The 21293-nt window shown below is 40.2% G+C and overlaps 1 protein-coding gene across 4 annotated transcripts in view; it reads left to right on the forward strand.

The window, feature by feature from the left end:
• Positions 1-21293, forward strand: part of PAPSS1 (3'-phosphoadenosine 5'-phosphosulfate synthase 1) — a 180337-nt gene that overhangs the window by 155651 nt on the left and 3393 nt on the right. For all 4 annotated transcript variants that reach the window (XM_079773290.1, XM_079773292.1, XM_079773291.1 and 1 more), the window contains exon 11: positions 6691-6920. In XM_079773290.1, coding sequence (XP_079629416.1) covers positions 6691-6920 — 230 coding nt within the window. The remainder of the gene's footprint in view (positions 1-6690; positions 6921-21293) is intronic.

Below are 21293 nucleotides of genomic sequence, written 5' to 3' on the forward strand. Positions count from 1 at the left end.
GATCATCATTTTCTCTCCTAACCCATGCCTGTTTGTCCACAAAAATTATGTTCCTTATCACTTTCAAAATATATGTAGACTTTTGCTTCTGGTCATAATGGGGTAATGGATACTGGATTTGTCCTCTTGCTGAAAACAAGTATAAAATTGATTAAGTATGTGAAACACCTGTGTGAAGGCAGTGTGCAGAATCCTGAGAGATGGGGAGCACACACAGTGAACCCCCTGTTTAGCCTGGTCTGGTGCCTGGGGTAGTTTCCAGACCACAGCACAGACTGTGGGAATCCAAGTGGAACACATTGGTCCTGTTGCGCTGAGGAGGCAGAGGCTGGATCTGGGGGCTGCTGGACCCGCCGAGACCTGCAGAGTGCTTACCGGAAAGGAGGGCGCAGCACGGAGCTGAGGCACCAGATGCTCATCAGAGGATGTTCCCCAGTGTTCCTTGGACTGCATTTGTGCAGGGCGAGACTCTGCAAGGCCTGATGCAGACGGCTGCGATAATCTCGGGTGGAGTGAGGATGCTAGAGGTTGGGTTACCCAGTGTTGGAAGATGACGTTCCAGCCCAACTCAAATGGAGAGACCTTGTTGACATTCCAGGCATTGAACTGAGACGCCAGAAAAACATGCCTTAAGAGCAAAGACCACCCTTTATACACAAGACAATGTATTTGTCTGGGTCCCATTCGGAGGTGGAAATCGCACAGAATTTGAATAGGGAAAATTTAAAGAATTATTAAACTTCAGTAGTGGAATAACTGTAAAAATGTCAAGTGAACTCTAAAGGGTACCCTAAGGTTGAAGGAGATTACTAAAGGAAGGACACACTTGTAAAAGGGATCCCTTCCCTAAGAGTTGGCCCCAGACCTCATTGAAAAAGCTATGGTTTTATCCCAGTGGATGGAGGAAAAATTCAGTGGACTGTCTGGGCCACAACTGGTTCACAGGAGCCAGAAAGCAGGAAACAGTGCTGGTGCACAGGCTAACTGAGGCTGACAGCCAGGTGCCCAGAGGGTGTTTGGGAGCCCACTGCTGCCAGAGAGATGCACAGTGTGTGATGCTGGTGTGCAGAGGGACGCAGGAAACAATCCTCTGGGCACAGGTGAGCCCAGGCTGGTGGGTGGGGTACAGAAGGGAGTGAGGGAGCCCCTGCTGCTGGGAGGCTTGGGGTGCACCAGTGTCTGCATTAGGAGGGCGGCGGCGAGGTGGTCACTGGGTTCAGGCTAGGGCTTTGAGGTTATGAAGGATTATGCACTTCGGGTTTGCTCATGGACCAGAATGCCACCAGTTATCCACATACACAGGCACCACTGATACCCCCTTCCTCCTACAACGTTCCTATGATGCCCTCTACTGGTAAAACTCAGCATTGTGCTTGCTGATAGAGAAATGCTTAGAGTTCAGTCCATTATCTTAAATAATTTGGGTGAATTTGGAGTTGAGAGGCAGTAGATTGATAAAAAGCTAGACCTGCCGTGGCCAGTGTGGCTCAGTTGATTAGAGCGTTGTCCCATATACTGAAAAGTGGCAGGTTCTGTTCCTGATCAGGTCACATACCCAGATTATATGTTTGATCCCTGGCTGGGGCTCATGCGGGAGGCAACCGATTGATGTTTCTCTCATCTCTCTCATCTCTCTCTCTCTCTCTCTCTCTCTCTCTCTCTCTCTCTCTCTCTCTATTTCTCTCTCCCTCTTTCTTTCTCCTCTCTCTCTCTGCCTCTCTCTAAATAAATAAAAAACATATTCTTGGGTGAGGACTTTAAAAAAGGCAAAAAAAGAAAAGCTAGACCTGCTCAACAAGGCTTACAACCAAGCCGCAGAAAGATAAAAAGAGGTGCCAATTACCTCCTTAAAACAAACCTTCCACAGGTCCAACATACAATAACAAATGACTGGAAACAGGAAGAAACAGGAAAGTGTGATTTACAATGCAGAATGAAAGCTCTTTGTTGTTACTAGAAACAGACCTAGAGATGATGCTGATGTTAGAATTACCAAATAAAAGTATTAAAGATTTTTAAAGGAAAATATGGTCCATGGATGGGGAATCTCAGGAAAAATTGGAAACTAAGAAAAATCAAATGGAAAGTCAAGGACTAAAAAAGCATAGTATCTGAATTGAAATCATTTATTGGATGGACTTAAAATCAGACAACATTTGGCAGAAGAACTGGTTGGTGAGCTAGGAATCGGATTAATTGAAATAATTTGGAAAAAAGAAAGAAAATGCATGGGGAGAATGAGCAGAGCCTCAGTAACTGGACAATATCATGCTATCTAACATATATGTAATTGGAGTTCTGAGAGAAGGAGACAGAAAAATGTGTCAGAAAAAGTTTTTGAAAAAATGATGGTGAAAGCTTTCTGAAATTGGTGAAAAACATCAACCTAAAAAATCAAGAAACCTCTAATCTTGGAAGAAAATAAATTCAAAGAAAACAACACTTAAGCACATAGTACTCACACTGATGAAAATTAATGATGTAAAGAGGAGCTTTGAAAGTAGAGTGATGGGGAGGGAGAGATGAAGAGGGAACATTAGGGAAATAATAGGACTGATGCTGCCTGGCCTGTGTGGCTCAACCGTTGAGCATTGACCTATGAACCAGGAGGTCATGGTTTGATTCCCAGTCAGGGCACATGCCCAGGTTGCGGGCTCCATCCCCAGTGGGGGATGTACAGGAGGCAGCCAATCAATGATTCTCTCTCATCATTGATGTTTCTATCTCTCTCTCCCTCCCTCTCCCTTCCTCTCTGAAAGCAATAAAAATATATTTTAAAAAGTAGGAATGATGCCTAACTTCTCAGGAGCAATGCGAACTGGAAGCAATGGGTTAGCATCATTAAGAAAAACCAGCAAAAAAAAATAAGCTTGTTAATCTAGAATTCTGTTTTCTCACAAAAATAAAGGTAAAGACATTTCCAATAAATGAGAGTTGAGAATTTTGTTAGGGAAGAAAAGCTTTTCATAGATCTTGCAGCAGACTTCCTCAGAGGCCCCATTTTTGCTCAGCTATGGGCTGCGTGGCAAGGAAGACTGGGACCTGGCATCTCTTCCTCTGGAATAAAGTCCCTGTCATCAGGGCAAAGAGAATTCAGTTGTGTAGGCATCCAGCAGTGTTTGTTACGTATGAAATAAATTACTTGTATAATCAGGAAAAAGTGACAAAGCTCTTTGTTATTTGGTACATAGGTGCAAGAAAAGCAGAAAATAAGTCCTTTGTTGTTAGCTTGACCATCAGCCGATTCTTAGAAGGCTTTATAGAAAGCCTTTGGATATGGCTTTGTATTTCTTCTGTATGCATTCAGTGTTCTGACATCGTGCTGGCCACTGGGCATACGAGATAAATAATACACCTTGACCTCAGTCTGCTGGAAAGATAAACAGACAGTTCTTACTGGTTGTCAGTGACCATCTTCTAGAATCTAGGCAGTGTGCCATCTTTTTCATAGAGCAAATGGATTTCCTTTAGAACACTGGTTAGGAAGCAGTTAATTCAACTGGGATCTTCAGGGAATGTTTTACAGAATAATAGTAACAGCAGCAATGTTTCTCCTTTATTGAGGGCCAGGTGCTGTCCTGAGTGCTTTCAAATCTTCCATCAATCTTATGTGTTAAGAGTTATCCTTGTTTTTATAAATTTGGAAACTGAGGCTTATATAAGGAAACTGCCTGAGGGCATTCAATTAGTAAGGGGCAAAGTCAGAATGTAAATCTAGGACAGCCTGACTCCACAGCCTGTGTGCTTAACCAGATGCAGCAAGGGCTCTGGACTGACTCGCAGTCTCTTGATTAAAGCACATCACCTTTTCAGTAGGTTATAAGTTAAGTCACACCAGGTATTTTTGGAAGAGTTACGTGTTTTGCTTATTCACGTCTGTTATAGTTTTACAAGTATTCTCATGGGGAAACCACTCACTAAATTGTAAATTAAAATAATTCAGGTCACCTGCAGGAGAATGTTGACTCCTTGTTTGGTGTGTTTACCTTTAATTTACTCATGTAACCTCTAGAAGTCCAAGAGCAATTTAATTGACTGGTAATTTTACAAGACAAAATTAGAACTGGCCACTGCCACCAACCACATGCTCTGTGACCCAATAAGGTGCTAAGTTTTCTGGGCTTCAGTTTCCTCTTGTTTTAAGACTATGGAGCTGGTTGGATGAAATGATCTGAGCTTCCTTAAATATTAAAATTAAGCCATACATTCGGTGTTTGTGGACCTTTTGGTGTTTGAATGATTTAAATACCTAGACATACATACTTAATGAGCAAAGTGAGTTTACCTAAATTCAGAGAACTTAGACTGCCCTTTTAGTTTAATGCTGTGCAAGCAGCCATTCATTTGCATGCAGCAGAGAAGATTTTTCATTTAAGTAGAGTTGCAAAGTAGTTAATTGATGATAAAATTCTGACCTCGATAAAAATTCTGAGTCTGAACTAGCAAAGGTCTTTTGTGTGACTACGGTGAAGGGGCAGAGGGGCGTGGGCAGAGTTTTCTTTATTTTTCATTTTATTGTGGCTCAATGCACATAGAATTAATGCTATAGCAGAAAAAGGTGTAGTTATAGGACCTTGGGGTCCTCTCGATTCAGCTGGCAAATGGGGAGAGAAGAACTAAGACAGCACTCAGGAGGCTTGTTAGCGTTCCTCAGCTGGAAGTGGCACACATCACTTTGGCTCTCATTCCTTTGGCCAGAACTCGGCCACATGGTCACACTGCAAGGGAGGCTGGGAATTGTATTTCACTGTGTTCTCAGGAAGAAGGGTAGTACCGGGTACACAGACACAGAGGCATATGGAAAATTAAACGAGTGGAAAAAATAAAGACAGTTATTAACACTAGGAAAAACAAACAGTTGTACAAGGAGGGGAATAAAATAAAGACCATAATAACAGCGAACATTTGTTGTGTACTTACTCTGTACTAGGTGCTGTTTGTTCTAACTGCTCACATGTTTCATATGTTAGTTTACTTAAAACATCTATTTTTACAGGTGAATGTTGATTTCACCAAAATGTATCACTGTATTTATTGGATAAATGGGATAGGGAATGAGAGTGGAGTAAAAACCAAACATCATCTTTTATAATAGGAAAAATAATGTGGAAATAATGCCTACATTTTATAGTGTCTGAAACTAAACAGTCAAGACATGACAGGTTATGAATGTCATTTGGAAATAAAGAGGTGGATATCAGTAGTAACAATTGAAAGAGCAAACTCTGCAGGGTGAGCAGTTCAGGTGTGGGGTGATTGCCCTCCTGCTACTGTGCTCTCTAGGCACAATATACAAGTATCTGTTATAAGAGAAATTGTCAAGAGAGAGAAAATAAAAACGATGTGTAGTGTTCATTATGTATACCTTATTTTCATGCAGAACAGAGATGGTTTTGTAAAAATCACTAAATATTGGAGCCTTACATGGGAAGAAAGGAGCTAAAAACAGATTTCTATACCTGGGTTTGCGCAATATTTTATTGGCCGAGTCAAACTTTGAGTGCACTTCAAATTTTAATGAGAATGATGATCTCTTACAGTTACTTTAACTTCTAAATTCTAGGTGTTAGACTGATTTTTGTTTTTAAACTATGTCTTAATGTGAAAGTATGGGCTTCAAAGCTAGTTTTGCATGCAGCCAAATGCCTTGTTTAATTCTTGCCTGATATCCTGGGTCATAGTCACTTAGCTACATGTTTTCTCAGTACCAGTTTATATAAGTAGTCAAATTAGTTTAATCATTTGCATCCAGTAGTTTTTTTAACCAATGAAAGTATAACAGAAAAATTCAGAAGTCACAGTGTACACACAGCTTAATGAACTTCTACAGTGAGCACAGCCTGGTTGCCAGCCCTCGGCTCGGATCCAGAAACAGACCATTACCAGGCACGCCTAGAACTGACATCAACGTGGACTAAAGTTGCAAAGTGATTATTGATGATAAAATTCTTTGTAGTATTAAGAATGAATTTATCTCCCTTTGACTGATGAAATTGTGTTAATTTCTATTATTTCCAAAATTGGTCAGAGGTTATGAACTTTCAGTTATAAAATGAATAAATTCCTAGGATCTGATATACAGCAGGGTGACTATCATTAATAATACTGTGTGTATACTTGAAATTTGCTCAGATCTTAAGTGTTCTCACCACACACAGGTAACTATGTGAGGTAATGACTGTGTTAATTTGATAGTGGTAAATATTTCATAGCATATACATATATCAAGTCAACATGTTGCATACTTCAAATATATTCAATTTAATTTGTCAGTTTATCTGTCAAGAAAATGTCAAGAAAACAGAACGTTACCGTTATCCCAGAAGCCCCTTCCAGTTTCTTCCATGAAAGGATCAATCTCTACCCGACTTCTAACCTCCTGGATTAGATTTTGAACTATAAATAAATGATATCTAGCAGTTGTGTAAAATCATACCTGTAGACACATGTACTCATTTTTTTACTTTAAGTAAAAAAATATAAACATGTATGCATAAACACTTGTACACATTTATACTTTTAGATTTTTTTTTTTTGAGGGAGAGGGGTTGCCAGTTCTGTTTATGGCTTCCCAAGGTTATACATTTAAATTTGGATCATATGAGAAGTATATTTATTTATTATTCCTTTACTATTTCTTAGGTCTCGTCATAAAGGCATGATGATCTAATAGGAAAACTGTTATTCCAGGTCCAGTGGCACTGCAGAGCGAGGATGGTGGCAGGAGCCAATTTCTACATTGTTGGACGAGATCCCGCTGGCATGCCTCATCCAGAAACGGGGAAGGACCTTTACGAGCCAACTCACGGCGCCAAAGTGCTGACAATGGCCCCTGGCCTAATCACTCTGGAAATAGTTCCCTTTCGTGTTGCAGCTTACAACAAAAAAAAGAAGCATATGGATTACTATGACTCTGAACAGTAAGTTTTACATCCTCTGCACATATCTGTGAAATACCTGTATTCTCAGTTGCCCCCAGGGCTTTCACGTGCTGTCTCATCTTTACAGCTTCACTGATGACAAGCTTCGTCGTACCTAATTCAGAGAAAGGCAGACTAAGGAAACTAATTTCTCGATATCCCAGAAGTTAGAAATAAAAAATTGAATCTAGTTTTATGATTACAGGAATTTTGTCTTGAAGTATTTAAAGGCAGAATTGACATTTCTATGACCGCCATATCTACTGTACCTTAGCATACAGAAGTGGTCCAAGGACTTAGTGATCAACATTGCTCTGCTAAGCCTACATCATTTATGTAGTGAGAAAGTTTAATATTCTTGCAATCACTATGTGAGATGCACTATCCTAATTATTGTACAGATGTTAATTATTCCCTACAGCAATCTTATGAGGTAGGTGCTGATTTTATTCCCAGTATATAGATTAGTAGTGAGCTGAGGTATACAAAGGTCAAATAACTGTAAAAGGTCACGTAATCGGTAAATGTCAGCCCAACAATTGAACCTAAGCATGGTGGCTCCACAGTTGGTGCTCCTGACCAGTAAGAGTGCAGCTTCTTTCTTCAGAGACCTTAGGAGGAGCAACAGACTAGCAGGCTTTTAGGACAAATTATTGGTAGTCTTAAGAATGGATTTATTGATTGATGAAATTGTATTAATTTCTATCTGTAGATGCTATCAGTAGGTACTACACTCCATGATTTAGAGTGGCAAGGTGAGGCTTTAGAATCAGAAATCATGGGTTCTAGCCCATCCTTGCTGTGTGACTTGAGAGTCCTATGTGCTCTCTGGCCTCGTTCTTCATCTTAAGAATGATGGCCGTGGACAAGGTGATTCCTGCTTTGCTCAAAATCTGTAGTACTTTCCATGTTCTGTCTCACCTACTTATTTTTATGTCTTTTAAAAAAAATATGTATTTTATTGATTTTTTACAGAGAGGAAAAGCCACACCGGAGGCTTCTGAAAGGCCTGGTGCATCAGCGGACAGGCACCCAGCTCCCACGCTTTTCCTTTAGATCGCAGGGGAGCTGGGTATCTGTCCGCTGGTGCACCAGGCCTTTCAGAAGCCTCCAGCGCGGCGGAGGCTTCTGAAAGGCCTGGTGCCTGAGTGGACAGGCACCCAGCTCCCACGCTTTTGCTTTCGATCGCGGGGGAGCTGGGTGCCTGTCCGCTGGTGTATCAGGCCTTTCAGAAGCCTCCGGCGTGGCGAAGGCTTCTGAAAGGCCTGGTGCCTGAGCGGACAGGCACCCAGCTCCCACACTTTTGCTTTCGGTCGCGGGGGAGCGATCGAAAAGCTCCCCCGCTTTTGATGGTCCGCGGCGGGACGTGGGCTCGCTGCCCCAGAGGCCCCTTCTGTGCTGCAGCACAGCCATGGCGCAGACGCTGAGCTCGAGCCGCCGCTGGCGACGCGAGCTCAGCATCCCGCCGGCCCAATCGGCCATCCCGGCCACCCTGAGTCCCGTCCCCCCGCGCCTCCTGGCCAATCGCGGGCATAGCGAAGGTACGGTCAATTTGCATATTTGTCTATTATTAGGTAGGATGTGCACACACTACGATTTCACTGTAAAAAAAAAAAGCAGCTATAAAATTCATGTGCTAAGAGTTGTAAATAGACTGTTTCTACCAAAGCGATGCCTTAGAAGCTTAAGAAAAAAGAATTTTAAGAAAAATAGCAATTATAGTAAACCTTGAACTATGTTACCACAAAAGGTTATTGAAAGTAAAAATGTAAATTAAATATTAAGGAAAGTAAAAATGTTTAGAATATAATTCTTTCCTTTTGTGGTTAAAATTATGTAGGGTCACCAACAGGGTTTCTAACTTACAGTAGTCCCCCTTAACTGCAGTTTTGCTTTCCATGGTTTCATTTACCCTGCTGTCAACTCTGGTTCAAAAATATTAAAGGTAAATTTCAGAAATACACAATTTTCAAGTTTTAAATTGCACACCATTCTGAGTAGTGTGATGAAATCTCAGACCATCTCATCTGTCCTGCCTGGGAACATGAATTATCCTTTTGTCCAGCATATCTGTGCTGTGTGTTCCCGCCTGTTAGTCACTTAGTAGCCATCTCAGTTATCAGATTGAATGTTGCAGTATCACAATGCTTGTGTTCAAGGAATTCTTATTTTACTTAATAATAGCCCAAAAGTGCAAAAGTAGTGATGCCTACAATTCGGATATGCCAAAAACAAGCTGTAATGTGCATCCTTTGAGTGAAAACGTGGGTACAGTTATGTAATTTGAGAGGGGCCACATTTGCATAACTTTTATTACAGTATACTAGCATTGTTCTATTTTATTATTAGTTGTTGTTAATCTCTTGCTGAGCCTAATTTATAAGTTAAACTTTATCATAGGTGTATATGTATAGGAAAAAACATGGTATATATAGGGTTCAGTACTATCTGGGGTTTCAAGGCATCCACTGGGGAGGGTCTTGGAATGTACACCCCTCAGATAAGGGTAGAACTACTGTACTTATTCTAGGGAGAAACCTACTTTGGAAATTCTTTTGGAAGCTCCCCAGCATTGCCTTTCTACAAGTTTATAAAACATAGAGTGTCAGAGGTGGAGTGCTGGGCCAGGAAACTTTGCTTCTCACCCAGCATGCAATGCATTGGTTTAATTGTGTACGAGATGTTTTGAAAGTAATGATCAGTCACTTACAGAGAGATGAGAGAAAAATAGAACCATTCAACTAGTGGCCAAATGCATAAAACTCAGGTGCATTTACATCATTACGAGTTCAGGAGACAAAACCAAAGAGAGAGAGAGCTTTTCTTTTACATGATCCTTGTGCCGCTGTTTCATTACTGTGGCTTCTTTGCATGATCAGCTGATTTAATCACATGCAGGACCCTAGAACTCATCTGTATGTAGTTAGTTGACTGATGGGCTGGGAGGCCCTTGATAACTTTCATGTTTCCTGGGTAATATTGCTTTAAGTCTCTCTTTTAATCATTCAAAAGCTAAATAATTACATCAGTTCTCATAAGATTTTCCAATGATGAATTCTATATTAGTTGCATGAGCAGCTCATTTTCTTGGAATTTTTTTTGAGTTAGCAAATCTTAATAAATTGTAACTTGGGAGGCTTTAAAACTGCCTTAGTTTTCTAAATTTTTACATTGTGTTCAAATATAATTAAGTTGATGGGAATATGTTGGAAAGTGATTAAAATTTTGTGGAAAGGCAATAGTCTTTGATGTAGTGAGAAAACAGTTATTAATTATGTGCATATGATGCTGGCTTAGATTTGATTAATGGACATTGTTCAATGCCAACTTTTATGTAATTAATGATTTTATAGCTTTTGATTTGACTAAATACCAGTGTAAGACAAGATTTAGGGAGAAAAAACCAGCTTCATAAAAATTTCAGGCAAGATATTATTGATAGGAATTATGATAAAAATCATCTGTTTATACTTAGGAAGTTAAGTAGGTCCATATTAGCTATAATAGAGACTCAAGGAAATTTAGTTTTAGGACTACAAGATTAAAGTCCTTTCAGATATTACAAACTTTTAGGGATACCTTTTGGGGGGGTAACTTTTTTTCTCCTTTATGCAATAAATCTTTGTATTTGGGTAAATGTAAGATTATGATTCACGTGATTGAAATAGTAACTAAAAAAAAGAGAGCACACATGAGTGAGTGTGCCTTTTGGAAATGGGTAAATGAAGGGACAGGTGGATGTAAATGTTTGCTGTTCAGTTATTTCCACATTATCAATAGAGTATTTTTTCATAGTTTTTAAATACTGGCGTATACTCAAAATCATACAGTATTAATGTCATTAAAAAAATACACATTCTGGGTCAGGGGTGAGGGTGGGATAGAAGGAGGCCAATGAGGAAAAAAAGGGGACATATGTAATACTTCCAACAATAAAGATTTAATTAAAAAAACACATTCTAATTGTAGGTATCCTTCAAGGCCTTGTCATATGTTCTTCCCTTCTTTTGTATACTTTCCACAGGAAAGCTCATCTATTCTAGCAGTTTCTTTACAGTAACTCTTTTTTTTTCATTAATATACTTGAGGCCCGATGCACGAAGATTCGTGCACGAATGGGCCTTCCTTCCCCTGGCTGCTGGCATTGCCTTTGCTCCGCCCAGAGCCACCTTTCTGCCTTCCCATGCTGCCCAGAGGCCCTGAGCGGCTGGGGCACTGCTGTACGCCTGCATCGTCACCATGGTGATGACGCAAGCATCCTGCCCCTGCTCGGTGCCTATTATGCAAATTAACCCACCATCTTTGTTGAGTTAATTTGCATACTCCTGATTGGCTGGTGGGTGTCGTGAAGGTATGGTCAATTTGTATCTTTCTCTTTTATTTGTGTAGATTTTTATTGATTTCAGAGAGGAAGGGAGAGGGAGAGAGAGAAACATCAATGATGAGAGAGAATCATTGATTGGCCGCCTGCTGCACGCCCCTCACTGGGGATTGAGCCCACAACCCAGGCATATGCCCTGACTGGGAATTGAATCGGTGACCTCTTGGTTCCTGAGTTGATGCACAACCGCTGAGCTACACCCGGCTGGGGTACGGTAACTCTTTTTTTTTTTTTTTTTTTTTGGTGCACCGTTCCCGGAGGTACTGCAATACCGGGTCGATGCGTGGAGTGGACGGAGCAAGCTCCTATTCCAACTCCCAGCTTCAAAAATCCATTTAATATATTGTCCTCGGATAGAGGACGTATCAGATATTAAACTGATAAGAACAAATACTACACTTGATCTTAGCCAAAAGGCCGAGAAGCGATAACTCTTAAAGCTATATATATATATGTCACTGTTTCCAGTTGCTGTGTTAGCTTTCTGTTGCTGGCCACACATTATCACAAACGTAGTGGCTTTAAAACAGTATTCATTTATTACCTCACAATTCTTTAGGTCAGAAGTCTGGGTGGGCTAGACTAGATTCTGGCCAGGCTGGACTCTTATCTGAAGGTTCTAAAAAGAATCCACTTTCAAGATGACCCTTGTTTGCAGAATTCAGTTTCTTATGGTTTTAGGACTTAGGTCCCTGTCTTCTTACTGACTGTTGGCTGAGGATTGCTCTCTGCTCCTAGAAGCCACTTTGAGGTCCTTCCCTGTGGGCCCTTCCATCTCAGCCTAGAGCCTCCGTCATGGCAAATACTTCAGCTCTCTCTAACTTCCCTTCTGCTATCAGCCAAGAACATCTTCACTTTTAAAGGGCTTGAATAGATAGACCGACTTTGATAATTTCACTATTTTAGGTCAGTACTTTAGTAACTAATTGTGTCTGCAAGATCCTTTTGCCATATGATGACATATCATGGTAGTAATGCCATAGGGTGAAGGTCATGAGGGCCATCTTAAAATTCTGTCTACCCCACTAATGGGCATTTCTGCTTAGATTTCTTGATATTACTTAAAATACCCAGAAACAACATTCCCTTTCCCTCCACCTATTTTCAAATCCTAAATTTCCTTAGTTACTTGTTCTTCCCATTATATAGAGTCTCTAAGTCCTTTATTCTTTCACCTCCCTCTTCACATCTAAGTTTTGTCACATTGACCACTGACATACTGCTTGTGTGAATTCTTTTCTTTTCCTTTCTTGCCTTGTAGTCTTTTTAATACACAGGAATTTTTGTCAGAGTACCGAGGAACTTTCTTTTCCATGAACTCATAAAATATTTTGCTTTCATTAATTTTGATGTGTCTTCTGAAAACTTTTAGAAGTTTTTACTGTAATTGCATGAATTTACTGAGCATCATTCTGTGTTTGTAGATTTTGCATATTCAAGAGGTGTTATAGCATGACTGTTAATAGATAGGATCTAATTTCCAGTCTATTGTATTCTCTTCTTTGTTTGACTGTACATTTGAATCATAATTAGGGATGTACTAGTATGTGTATCTTTGAAAATAAAATTATATATTATATTTGTATATAATAGTCTTATTTTAAAGTCAACAGCGGATATTGAAATTAGTACAAAACTTTAGCTTTGCTATGCTTTATTCATTCATAAACTATTTATTGAATCTACTTTATACATGCAATTGCTAGGTATAGGCACAGTAATTGGAAATAGGCAGATATTGTTGTTGCCCTCATGGGACTTATATTCTAGAGAAGATGACAGGTGGTAAACCAGTAACAACAGTTAATTAAGAGTCATAAGTTCTTTGCAGAAGACTTACAGGAAGCTCTGCTAGCACTTGTCTCACCACCCCTGGGTTATCAGGGATGGGTTCCTGGAGCAAGTGACATTTGGGATGAGCTCCAAAAGATAGTAGGCATTTCCTTGATAAAGAAGGAGGTAATAGCATTCTGGACAAAGGGATAAACACATGCAAAGGTCCTGAGGTGAAAAGATTTATGGAATATTTGGAAAGAAGGCTAGGTGGGGTAGGACAGAGAGTGAAAGGAGGAGGATGAGATAGGGACCAGATAAGGCAATTCTATGAAAGGTAGGAACTGGAATAGATTATTTATTTGTTTGTTTTGCTTTGTTTTTTAAATTTATCTCAGAGAGGAAGGAAAAGGGAGAGATAGAAATATCAATGATGAGAGAGAATCATTGATTGGCTGCCTCCTGCACGCCCCCTACTGGGGATTGAGCCCGAAAGCTGGGCATGTGCCCTTGACCGGAATTGAACCGGGGACCCTTCAGTCCGCAGGCTGACGCTCTATCCACTGAGCCAAACTGGCTAGGGCTATTTATTTATTTTTATTAACATTATTTTTCAATTATAGTTTACATTCAATATTATTTTGTATTAGTTTCAGGTGTACTAAGCAGTGGTTAGATAATCATCTACTTTACAGAGTGTTCCCTCTGTATTTTCAGTACTGGAATGATATCATACATTGTTATTACCATATTGATTTTTAAAAGATAGAGTTGGTAATAGTATGCATTAGATATTAGGATGTTCAGGTTTTTGGTAATTAGGTTACATTACACAGATTGATTCTCCTAAGAAATTAACTAAAAATTCTGGATAAAAGAAAACATTTTCATCAAAGTATTGATAAGATGATAATGATAAGATGATTATAAGAACTGTGAGGCCAAACTCTTAAGTGAAAGCTGGAGTCCAGGTAAGCTGAGCACTGAAGCTGCTCTCATCCTGGTGGACCTAGCACACTTGAGTATTGATGATCATGGTCCTGTCTTAGGTGGCAGTCCAGCAGGAGACAATCCTGTTAAGCTCGGACTCCTTCCCACCTCAGTGTAAGGAGGGACCTGAAGTGAACCCAGTCCACTCCCCTGGGAGAAGGTGAGCCGAGCACTGAGCTTTATATTCAGGAGCCCAAACTCTGCTCCAGGGGGCCAAGCACATATTATCTGGGTGGCATCAAAACAAAACAGTAAACAACCAGAAAGTCTTCATCTCACATGGTGGTTTTAGATGGTTCTTGACCAGATGTGCCTCAAAGTATTCAGTAAAAGCAAACAAAATCCTCCTGGGGCGTTAACACCTATGTTTTAGGACTCATCTTATTCCAATAAATAATTACACAAGCTGACTGAACAATTTCAGCCAAAAATGATAAAGTACACAAGGAAACGGAGCACCAAAGCCAGAAAAAGTGGAAACTACAGTCAGCAGAACAGACCTGCACAGACCTCATGCAATAGAATTACCAAATAATAGATTGCAGAAATAGCTATGCTTGCAATGTTTATAAGCACGAAGATAAGTTTGAAACTATCTACATGGCACATAATCATAAAGAAATAAACTAGCAATACAGGCAAGAGAAAATTGGGAGGGGAGGTCATTGTTAGCAACACATTTCCAAGACCCTGGAATTTAAATCAAGAGGTTTATTCTCAAAAGCATGGGTTGCAAGCCCGGGAGACACAGCTTCCAGTACAAACAAAGCGCATTCTGAAGAGGGAGAGGTAGGGCAGGGCATTTAAGGACAAAAACCACAGGAGGCTGACCTTTAAGGGGATTGATTGCTAAGGGAAGCAGAGCTGTGATTATGCACTCTACATTTTCTGGGTGGTTGGGGCAACCGGGCTTTCCAATGTTTGCTAATTTAGGATCAGCAGGTGGAATCATGAGATATGACCAAGGGTCAGTATCATAATGTCAGCAGAATTGTCACAAGACACTGTCCACGCCTGGGTTTTCCTTGGAGATTGCAAAACAAAGCTGTAAAACAAGCAATGTTTAAACAGTAGGGAGTGCAGTTTGTCAGAGTTCAAACTGCAAAGCTGCTTAGTCACTCAAGCAGAGCCAGAGACCAAATTGCAAAAAAGAACCAGATATTTGGTCACAAAACTGTGATATTAAAATCCTCAGTGTCAAGGTGTGTATTTGTGCCAGCAGGAGTTAATGGGAGCTTAGGTTTACCTAGATTGTGACAGGAATTGGGAGATATGGATTGACTCAAAACATCTTTAAGAGACACAGTCATTAGGATTTAAAGTATAATTGCTATATTAAATGAAGGTTGATTTTTTTTCTTACTAAATACATAAATCTAATATCTTCTCTCATCCTCCCCTCTCCTCCTGGATTTCAAAACAAACACCACCACCAACAACAAAACATTTTAGTTCAGTGTTCTCTGGAATTCCAGAGGTGACAGGTAGGGGATTTTAATGGAAAGAATTGGTAGGTATAAAAATACAGTGGAAAAAAAAATAAAAATACAGTGGAATTAGTGTAGTGATTGTTTCTGACAACATCATTATTTTATAGAAGGTACATGATATGCTTTCTACAATAATACTGTGATTCTGAAAGTGTTCTGATGGTAAGATTCTGACTTTACATTTTATAAAACAGTTCATAAACAAAATACTTTTTTGCATTTTGCTCCCTTAATTAAGAGACATTTATTAACCAATATACTGATAATTTTCTCCCCAATTTTTATGGAATACTTCCTTTGATCAGCAATGAAATAGATAATATGGAAATGTACATTATTTGTCTTTATCCCTTCATAGACCACTCTAGAGAACATTCTAGAGAAGTGAGAAGCTTATGTTTTCTAGAAAAAAAATAAAAGTAATTTTTTTCTCTCTGATGGGTAACATTAGGAATGAATGATACTTAAGGAGATTTCATAGTATTTTTAAAAAATATATATTTTTATTGATTTCAGAGAGGAAGGGAGAGAGAGAGAAAGATAGAAACATCAATGATGAGAGAGAATCATTGATTGGCTGCCTCCTGCACGCCCCCTACTAGGATCAAGCCCGTAAACCCGGTCATGTGCCCTTGACCGGAATCAAACCCAGGACCCTTCGGTCCGCAGGCCGACACTCTATCCACTGAGCCAAACCAGCTAGGGCCATAGTATTTTCATTATAAAACCCAGCACTACTCATGTGCTGCTTTTCATCAGTCATAACATTTATAAGAGAGAAGGTGGTTGGGCAGAGGGACATACACTGAGAAGTAGCCAACAGCGGAAGCCCCATTAGAACTCTAGTGAGCTGGTGTAGATGGAAGATTTATTGTTTTAGTGCCAGGAAGACCTAGGTAGCCTTGAATAAGTGCAGGTCAAAGGTCTCCTCTTTCTCTCTTTATTTCAAAAACCCTGACCAGGTTTGACTCCTCTGGGAGGATGAATGGACACACCTGTCAGTACTAGAGGAAAAGTGGAAGAAGCAATGAGGCAGTTCCCAGGGAAATGTTTCCCGTAGTGCTAAGAGGAGAGTGATCTGGGGCTCCCAGCAGAGCATTACAAGGTGTTCCTAATACTCCAGCTGGTGGAAGGGAAATAGGTCTCTATAGGTTTCTAGGCAGTGCCTCCTTCATGGTGAGTGGGATACCCTGGTTTGATAAATTCTCAGTTGAATAAAGGATGAATGGAATGAGTTCCCCCAGTGGTCAACCAATAAATACGTTTTTAATAAAATTATGAAAGTATTTAAAAGGAGAAAAAGAGCACTCATGTCACCACCCATTATTTTATGTGCTTTGCTTATAGTTTTCTGTGCATTCATTTAACATAGCTGAGCATAATAGAGTGTATAATACAGTAGAACTTTGTTCTTGCTTTTTATTCTTTACTTTTCATGAGTATCTTTCCATGCTGCTAGAAGTTCTCTGTGCACATCTCAAGGCTCCTTATTGTCAGTTCTGGTACTGTACTGTGCCATGAGTGCTGATGGGGTGTGTGCAGTGAATGATGACAGGGATGAATGATCACACTGTGTAGGCCCCCTGTGTGCTTCAGAATGAGACTGGCGGGAAGGACTTCTGCTCATGTCCTTAGGTATCACTGAGGGATGGTGGTGTCTGCCTGTCCCACCTAGTCCCACTTCTTCCCACCCTTTCCCCTTACAAACATGGGGTATCGTTTTTCTATACCTGTGCCTTCAAATGCTGCACTACTTATTGAGATCAGGCTGTGATCTCCCTTGAGTGTAGAGCTGTGCCGTATCCAGTCACTGATCTGGTAAAGAGGTCCAAGAGGAAATAGCCACAAATCATATGTTTCATGAATTGATATTTCCCCTTCTATTGTGCCAGTTAGCAGGCTTTCTCAACTCAGCCCTGTTGACACTTGGGAGCCACACAATTCATTGTTGTGGGCGCCTGTCCTATTTGTTGTAAAATGTTGGCCCTGGGGAGGAGGAGATAAGGTAGCAACCAATGGTTTGTAACAATATTGGCATATTTGGGTACCTTATGCTCTCCTTTTTAAAAAAAATATTTTTATTGATTTCAGAGAGGAAGGGAGAGGGTGAGAGAAATAGAAACATCAATGATAAGAGAGAATCATTGATAGGCTGCCTCTTGCATGCCCCCCGCTGGGGATGGAGCCCACAACCTGGGCATGTGCCCTTGACCGGAATTGAACCGGGGACCCTTCAGTCTACAGGCCAACTGCTCTATCCACTGAGCCAAAACAGCTAGGGCCCTTATGCTCTTCTTACTTATTTCATCATTGACAAATGGGAAAAAAAAGCATTCCTTTTTCCCTCAAAGACTTCTTCCTACTTTGATATTTGGAGCTGATCTATGTGTTTTCAGAATACTAGAAATCCTGGTTTCTAAATAAATGAAGATAGCCACAATAGTAGAAAGCAGATAACAAAAACATTTAAGAAATCTTGTGACCAATAGAAAGAAAATTGTTTAACATAGTTAGACCAATGTCCTTGTTACCTAGAATTCAGTACTTGGGTTCACTTAATTTTTATGGTTAACTTGTAAATAATTAAGCTCTTTGGGCTACTACCTTTTAAAAACGCTTTGAAAATGTATCATTTCTGTCTGTATAACCTCCTGCCTTAGTTGGAGGCCTTGTACAGGGCGCAGCGTCCAAGCATGCCAGCGGTCTGCTTAGAACAGCCCTGGGCGGCCTGCTGAGGGGAGCTCAGCCAGATGCCTCAGGCAGTTTTATGTGGTGATGGGCATCTGAGAGCTTCCAGGATTAGTTTCCTGAAAATTGAGCCATTCTTGAGTAATCGGAGGCTTTTTTTCAGAAGCAGATGAAAAGTGATGTACCTTTTTCTAATTGAGGGAGCACAGAAACCCAGAATTTTGCCCAGCAGGGTATTTGTGGATCCTTTTGAGGGAGCACAGAAACCCAGAATTTTGCCCAGCAGGGTATTTGTGGATCCTTTTGAAACCTGTTCATTGGCACTCAGTTAAAAAAACCCTGTTCTCAAGCTCAGAGATACAGAGAACAGATGGGCGGTTGCCAGAGGCGGGAGGGAATGGGTGAAGTTAGTCAAAAGCTATCAACTTCTAGTCATGGGGATGTAATGTTGGGCATGGTGACTAGACCTAATAATATTGTATTGCATATTTGAAAGTTGCTAAGCAAGTAGATCTTAAAAGTTCTCATCACAAGACAAAATGTTTGTTTTTGGTAACTGTGTATGACAATGGATATTAACTAGGCTTATTGCGGTGATAATTTCCCAATACAGATATCAACCATTATGTTGTTCACCTGACATTAATACAATGTGATATGCTAATTATACCTCAGTTAAAGAAAATGAAAAGCCACCAAAAAATCCCCCTCTCTTCTACACTGTTAATAGATTACAGATTTTGTGACCGTTGTGGTAAAGAAAATTGAGTTGACTGCGGTGACTTCAGGAAACCCTGGCAATTTGATGTTTGACTGATTGTCTGATAGAAGCAGTTCTCTAACTTTTATTCATAAGACTGAGATGGTGGGAGGAAAACATGATGAATTAAAGATTGGGTTCATTAAGTTCTAAATGTTTTACGTATTTCAATTGGTCTTGGTTTGGAAATAAAAGTTTTGAAATTTGTCATGTATGATGTCAACCACTGCTTTTTAGTTCGTAGAAAGAAAGACAAAAAGCTATTTATCTGGTTGTGAAAAGATTTTTTTTTTACCTCTTTCTTAAGAATTCTTAGTCGTTGGTGTGTATGTACTGTATTCTATATAGGCATCATTCAAGCTGGATGAAAAGTTAAATAGACCCCAAGTAGTTTATTAGATTCACTTATAAGTGACTATCATTAATTTTAGTTATATTAGAAAATAAATTCTTCTTTGCTTCTCTGATCACTTACCGTCTAGTTAGCATTTTATAAAAGCTGGCCTAATGGAATATGAACAGTGAGAAGATGCACTTGAAGAGCGATTACTGTCCCCAGCCCTTGTCCATGTAAATAGCTTGTGCTAGCGGCTCTGATGGCCACATATGTGGACTGAAAGACCGCAGATGGTTGTAAAGATGTAAAATCTCCAACAGTTCTAGTCGGAGTTAGTCAAGATGCTGGCCACATGTGGTTAGTGTGTCCCATGTGGGAGAAGATGCTGGTCCCACAGGACCCCACGTAGTCTACTTGATCGTCTGGTTTCCCCCTTCCTGCTGTTTAAATGCACTCCCCCTTTTTTAAGAGCAGGAGTTCTGTCAGCTGTGGATTATAAGAATCTATGACCAAGTGGTTTTGAGAAGAAAAAACCAAAACATACTTGTGTTTCTTTTCTAGGTTCCATGGAAGATTGGTAACTAGTACAATTAGATAGCCTAATTAGAGCTGCTTTGTAGTCAGAGCCTTACGTCTTTTATTCAGTAGCCTTTTCTGCTTCAGCAGATTCCTGATTACTCACAGGTGAAGGTCAGAGCTAATTTTAGATCATTCCTGGAATGCCTCGATTTCTGCTTGATTTAATTATTTCTGTAAAATAATGTTCATTTAAATATATGATTGTAAACACTGTGATTCGATTACAGATAGTGACTCTTGTGTCCAGGCCTTGCGTCGGCCTTCTGATGAGAAACAGAATCCGTCTGTGACAGATAGAAGTACAGTTATGAGGCAGAGGGAAATAAATGTGTTTTTTGCAGCCAGGGTGGAGTGCAGCCACCACCATGTGGAAGCAGGAACTCCAGTTCCATGTGATGAAGAAATGCCTGTGGCATGCGGGGCAGATGGAGTGTGAAATAGCGTCAGGAAAAGAGGTACCCAGGGACCTTGGTTTTAAAATGCAATTTCAAAAGGAATGCAAGCAAACTTCTGGATTTTAGACAGCGTGGCATTCTGGGGAAAGAAAAGACTTTAATTGGTCTGGCCTTTCTTCCTTTAATCAAAAAGGCAAGACAGAATCACCCAGCAGCTGCTGCACTCTTGCATCTTTCTCATTGCCATCAACAACCAAAGATTGCTTCATGCATGTGACAGAATTTTCTTTTTCGAAATCAGAGTTTTAAATTTATCTGGCCAGAAAGCGCTCGGGTCATCATTTTCCTCAATGAAGCTTAGTTAGGGAGCTGGTAAGGGAACCTTCTAAGGAACTGAAACATTCAGTCCGAGATTTTGTCAGATGGTTCTCAGCTGAACTAACCAAGTTTACATCAGGCTGGAGCAAGGATTTTGAGATACAATTGGGAAGAAATCTGGACCCACCAGCCCCCATCGACTTTGTGCCTAGGCTTGGCTTTGATCCTCTCAGGTGTAACCTGAAGATGAGGTGGAGATCAGTTGACTGAGTTGATGGATTCTGTTACCAGTTTATTCCCATACAGCTTCTGGTTACCCTCAGAAGTCAACCTTACGTCTTTGTGGAAACATTAACTGCCTCACCTTCTTCTAACTTCAAATCATCACTATTCTTTTCTTCATTCTTGACCCTCCTCCTTGTCAAAGCTCCTTTCCCTGTGTTCTTTATTTCAGACCTTCTCCATCTTCCTGTTTCCTCCCTCCTGGTTTTCATCCTGCTTCTAAAATTAGCTCTGAGCTTCATTCTTGCCATTTATTTTGTTCTGCCTGTGTACTTACTCTTTTCTTGAAAAAAAAAATCGCATCTTTTCTCCTCTGCGTCTCTGCCATTTTACCATTCCATCTGTTTTCTTCATCATCCACTAAAACTCTTACATTAAAG

The sequence above is a fragment of the Cnephaeus nilssonii genome, assembly GCF_951640355.1.
Source record: "Cnephaeus nilssonii genome assembly, chromosome: 1".
Lineage (NCBI taxonomy): Eukaryota > Metazoa > Chordata > Mammalia > Chiroptera > Vespertilionidae > Cnephaeus > Cnephaeus nilssonii.